Here is a 5,555-nt window from a genome sequence, read left to right as displayed (position 1 = left end):
CAAGAAATACGTGTCATTAGGCGTAGATTTCTTTTCTTTTTTTTTGGGGGGGGGGGGGCAAGCATGTGTTAGTTCTTCAAGACGGCTTTCTTTTCTTGATCACAGATTCGCAGAATGATATGACAGATGTCTGGCTCGGTGGCACAGACGAGGCTCTGGAGGGGACGTGGCTCTGGGTGACCGGCGAACTTATGCCTCGAGGAACACCGTTCTGGGGATCCACGGACGGGTAAGGTTCCTCCTGCTCTCTAATCACCAGTGATCCGCGTCTAGTCAATGACCTAATCTGCTGTACTTCCATTTTTTCGCCGGCGTGTGGTGACCTCGGTAAGTGTGGCTGACCCTAATGGCGCCTTCGTATCCCCCTTTTGCAGCTACGACGCGGCTCCTGATGGCGGAAGGTCCCAGAACTGCGCTGGCCTGTACAAGCGGGATAATTATTACATGCACGATTTCCGATGCAACGGCGCCGCGGCTCCGCTCTGCCAGAAATGAGGACGAGGCATGCAGCACACATCCTGTCATGGCATAGAATTGTGTCATAGGTTTTCAGATACCATTTGATAGTTCAGTCCCATGCAAAGTTATTCGTCACGGTACTATCGATAGCCTACGTCTCTCTCTCTCTCTCTCTCTCTCTCTCTCTCTCTCTCTCTCTCTCTCTCTCTCTCTCTCTCTCTCTCTCTCTCTCTCTCTCTTTCTCTCTTTCTCTCTTTCTCTCTTTCTCTCTTTCTCTCTCTCTCTCTCTCTCTCTCTCTCTCTCTCTCTCTCTCTCTCCTCCTTCTTCTTCTTCTTGTTTTGTCTAACTTGCAGCTTTTGGAAATTATGAATGAATTTATGCCATGAAAGAAAGCCATGTTTTTTCATTTCATGTCGTAAGGAATTACTGTATATTTTAGCTGTATTTTTTGTAAGTTTGTTCCCCAAAAATACATGTCTGGATAGTAATCTGCCTCATAATTTACCCTTAAATAAATAGACAAACACACACATATATGCATAGATACACATTTATATACATATATGTGTATTGCGTGTCAAAACATGATTATTCAAACATACCCAGCTTCAAAAGATCGCAATGTTGACGAATATATATATATATATATATATATATATATATATATATATATATATATATATATATATATATATATATATATATATATATATACATATATATATATATATATCTGTGTGTGTGTGTGTGTGTGTGTGTGTGTGTGTGTGTGTGTGTGTGTGTGTGTGTGTGTGTGTGTGTGTATGTATATATTTGCAAAGGTAATTCTGCCTGAGAAATCATAGCAAGTTGGTAGAGACGACCTTTTCGTAAACACAAAAGATGGCGGACTTACTACAACAGGCCTTATATGATTAAATCTCTTTTTATAAATCTGCTACAATTAAGTGTGCGATTATTATCCATCTAAACAAATCGAACTTTTAAGCTCCCTGCAGTTCATACGTTTGTGAAGACGGTTGTCCTGTTCTCATGGATAGCAGCAGTAATCATTGAGTTAAGGTGCGTGCGCGTGTACTAGTTTCAAATCCACTAAATCCACATAAACAGCACATTACAACAAAACTTGGCTGTTCACTGGCTTCGCACTCTGAGAAATGCTTCGAACGCAAACGATTCGTCTGTTCGAGTTGGGTCGCGGTTTCGAACGCGGATTTCGAGTCATTCGGTTAGATGAAGAAAAAAACCCGCGAAATGAAACAGGCGAGAGAAACCAGTTTAGGGGATATAGACTACTCAAATGTCTAAAACCCTATAAAAGGAGAAAGAAGAAGAAACCAGTTTTGTGTTGTGGAAAGAGAAGAAAGAAGTAAGAAGGAGAAGGGAAAGAACACGAGAAAGGAAGGAGGAGGAGACATCGGTGAAGACGTCATCTACTCCCCCCCCCCCCCCATCCTCCTTCCACCCCCACCACACCCGCGTTGTGTTTACACCAAGACAAGAATAAGACTTCTTTATTCACTCGGGGAATCAATTTCCATCATTAGTATTGTTATTAAAGATAACAAAGGAATGGGTAATGGTGGTTAATTAAAGGTTATAATAAGCAGTGAGCTATTACACAGATCATTACCTCGGAGTCGCTATGAATGGGCAATGCCGTAGTAACACGGCGGCCGTTGTAGTCAGTTTCAGTATGCGAGGATCTGTGGCGTCTTGCGGGCGGCATGCTGGTCTCTTCATTTTTTTTTTTTTTTTTTTTTTTTTATCGCGTAATGTCTCTGATTTTTCTAAGGTTTCCCAAGAGCTGCAGCTTCGCCATGCTAAACCTTTTTTCTTGTCATGGTGATAGATTGCAAAGCAGTGCTCGACAAGCAACCGTAGGACCGTAAAGAAAAAAATAAATAAAAAAAAACTAAATGGTACTGATACGGTCCCCTTCCACCCCTACCCCTCCCCTCCCAGCCCTACCCCTCCCCTCCCACCCCTACCCCTCCCCTCCCTCCCCTACCCCCTCCCTTTCCACCCCTACCCCCTCCCTTCCCGGTCCCCCAGCTGTTGGCATGGTGAAAACATACATCTGGCAACTTGACTTGGCTATGTCGCCCTGAAATCCCTCTAGCAGGCCGTAGCAGCTAGTCCTACCTCTGAGGTTAAGCTCAAGTCTCATTACGTTTTTAGTGTTCAAGATTAGTTTATTATTCTGAGTTGAAGGGTCACATCCTCTCTAAAAGTGTGCATGATTCTCCCATCTTTTCAACGCCAATGCTGCAACCCTAGCAATTGTCAGGAGCGTAAAATCTTCATGAAACAAGGCTAATAGTATTCTCAGTACACATTTATCCGCCACGATGCACATCATGTATGAACAGATGGCAGGAATGAACACAAATTTAGATATGCAACGAACAAACGATACAAATCAGCTTTTGGAGATCATACTCAAAATCGAAGTGATTTATCTGTATGAATCATTCACTGCTCCGCGTATGTGTCAAAAGTTTAGATGGCCTGCGAATCTGGCAACGCGGGTCGAGCCAGGGGGACCGCTAACGAAGGTCTATCTAAGTTCTTAAGTTCTTATATAGACCTTGCCGCTATTCTATTAATCCTATTAATCAACCATTCACTTACCCCCCCTCCCTCGTACTCCGGACATGATCAACAATATATTATTATGTACCATGCAAGGGGTCTCGCCCCCCCTTCTGTTATCCTTCCACTTTTTTCCTTTTCTAACTGCTCTCTCCTCCCTCTCCTCTCTCACTTATTCACCACTTTCCTTCGTTTTCAAGTTTCAAGTTTCATACCACTCGGGTTCGTGTTTTCTCGTGGTCTCTCTCGCCTCCCACAGAAGAAGAAAACTGCTTCTAGCCTCACTGATTCGATATTTGTGCTTTACGGAAAAGTGTACATGCCCAGCTAAAGTCCAGGGCGAGATGCTAGAGCACCTGTCTAAACCGTCTGTGCTTATATCTGTGTAAAGGGGTTTTAATCAACATTAGTTCTACATGTCTGGAGGGATGTGTCAATGTGCTTATATCATTCAAATACCCTCTAGTTAGTAATATATATATATATATATATATATATATATATATATATATATATATATATATACATATGTATATACATATATATATATATATATATATATATATATATATATATATATATATGAGTGTGTATATATATATATATATATATATATATATATATATATATATATATATATATACACGTAATTATATCGGAGACAGGACCTGTGTCTGAAATAAATTTAATATAATCAATAAATCCTGGTCTCTGGACAGTGCTTTTTGATCGATAGGATGCAATTTTCGATTAACAAATTCCAGCCTTACTGTCATTAGACTGTCATCTGCCGGCGCCGAAGGTCTGCAGCCGTAACAGTGACGAAGGGAACACGCCAATTCAACCCTTATTGCTCGCTAACTCTTCCCATGCTGTTATTCTGATGGCTTTACGTATGATTATGTCTTGTTTATACTCACATTGTTCGTTAGAAAGGTTTATTGGGAATTACTGTTTGTATTCGCAATCATTAATAATCTTCAGATGCCTTTACGTTTCAGAAATTCTGTCTTTCCACGAAACATTGTATCACTATATAAGGTGTATAAGGCTTTCATTATACCTTATCCTAAATAGAAATTTTGGGTTGGAAAAGAAAGGATAACTTGCTGAGGATCCATTTTTTTAAGTGGTTTTAAGTTCATTTTATGTGGTTGTTTATCAAGTGTGATTAATCGTTTTCCTTGTATTCAGAAGGTTTTCAATCATATTTACCGTTATTTGAGAGGGAGAGTGTGAAGGAAAGAGGGTTGAAGAGGGGAAGAGGGTGAGGGAGGAAGGTCGAGAAGAGGGAGGGAGGGTCGACAAGAGGGAGGGAGGGTCGAGAAGAGGGAGGGAGGGTCGAGAAGAGGGAGGGAGGGTCGAGAAGAGGGAGGGAGGGTCGGGAAGAGGGAGGGAGGGTCGGGAAGAGGGAGGGAGGGTCGAGAAGAGGGAGGGAGGGTCGAGAATAGGGAGGAAGGTCGAGAAGAGGAAGGGAGGGTCGAGAAGAGGGAGGGAGGGTCGAGAAGAGGGAGGGAGGGTCGGGAAGAGGGAGGGAGGGTCGAGAAGAGGGAGGGAGGGTCGAGAAGAGGGAGTGAGGGTCGAGAAGAGGGAGGGAGGGTCGGGAAGAGGGAGGGAGGGTCGGGAAGAGGGAGGGAGGGTCGGGAAGAGGGAGGAAGGTCGAGAAGAGGGAGGAAGGTCGAGAAGAGGGAGGGAGGGTCGAGAAGAGGGAGGGAGGGTCGGGAAGAGGGAGGGAGGGTCGTGAAGAGGGAGGGAGGGTCGAGAAGAGGGAGGGAGGGTCGAGAAGAGATAGGGAGGGTCGAGAAGAGGGAGGGAGGGTCGAGAAGAGGGAGGGAGGGTCGAGAAGAGGGAGGGAGGGTCGAGAAGAGGGAGGGAGGGCCGAGAAGAGGGAGGGAGGGTCGAGAAGAGGGAGGGAGGGTCGGGAAGAGGGAGGGAGGGTCGGGAAGAGGGAGGGAGGGTCGAGAAGAGGGAGGGAGGGTCGAGAAGAGGGAGGGAGGGTCGAGAAGAGGGAGGGAGGGTCGGGAAGAGGGAGGGAGGGTCGGGAAGAGGGAGGGAGGGTCGAGAAGAGGGAGGGAGGGTCGAGAAGAGGGAGGGAGGGTCGAGAAGAGGGAGGGAGGGTCGGGAAGAGGGAGGGAGGGTCGGGAAGAGGGAGGGATGGTCGGGAAGAGGGAGAGGGTGAGGAATGGAGAGAGAGAGAGAGAGAGGGGGGTGGGTATCGGAGGATCAGAGAGAGAGAGAGGTCTGTGTCTATTACAACAAGTGGTTGAATTAAAGTCCTATTATATTTCAAGCTTTTTTTTCCCGTTCTGTTTGGTAGGCTTATACACACAGAACCTTTGAACGAACCGATGGCAGCAATGAACACAAATTTAGATCTGTAAGGAACAATACATACATCATGTATCACTAGAAATTACTGTGATTAAATTAATAAAAGACATCGTAATAGAATAAGAAAATGAACAGACTAATGAAAAGAAAAAGTTGCAGTACCTTTAAT

General features: G+C 44.5%; 1 protein-coding gene across 1 annotated transcript in view; it reads left to right on the top strand.

The window, feature by feature from the left end:
* The window catches only part of LOC113815655 (C-type lectin domain family 4 member F), a 3,592-nt gene extending 2,644 nt beyond the window's left edge, over positions 1 to 948 (top strand). The window contains exons 4-5 of the mRNA XM_070120268.1: positions 106 to 229; positions 375 to 948. Coding sequence (XP_069976369.1) covers positions 106 to 229; positions 375 to 495 — 245 coding nt within the window. The 3' untranslated portion in view covers positions 496 to 948. The remainder of the gene's footprint in view (positions 1 to 105; positions 230 to 374) is intronic.
* Positions 949 to 5,555: the final 4,607 nt, after the last annotated feature.

This window comes from Penaeus vannamei, unplaced genomic scaffold (genome assembly GCF_042767895.1).
Source record: "Penaeus vannamei isolate JL-2024 unplaced genomic scaffold, ASM4276789v1 unanchor4140, whole genome shotgun sequence".
NCBI lineage: Eukaryota > Metazoa > Arthropoda > Malacostraca > Decapoda > Penaeidae > Penaeus > Penaeus vannamei.
This window is presented reverse-complemented; position numbering and strand designations above follow the sequence as displayed.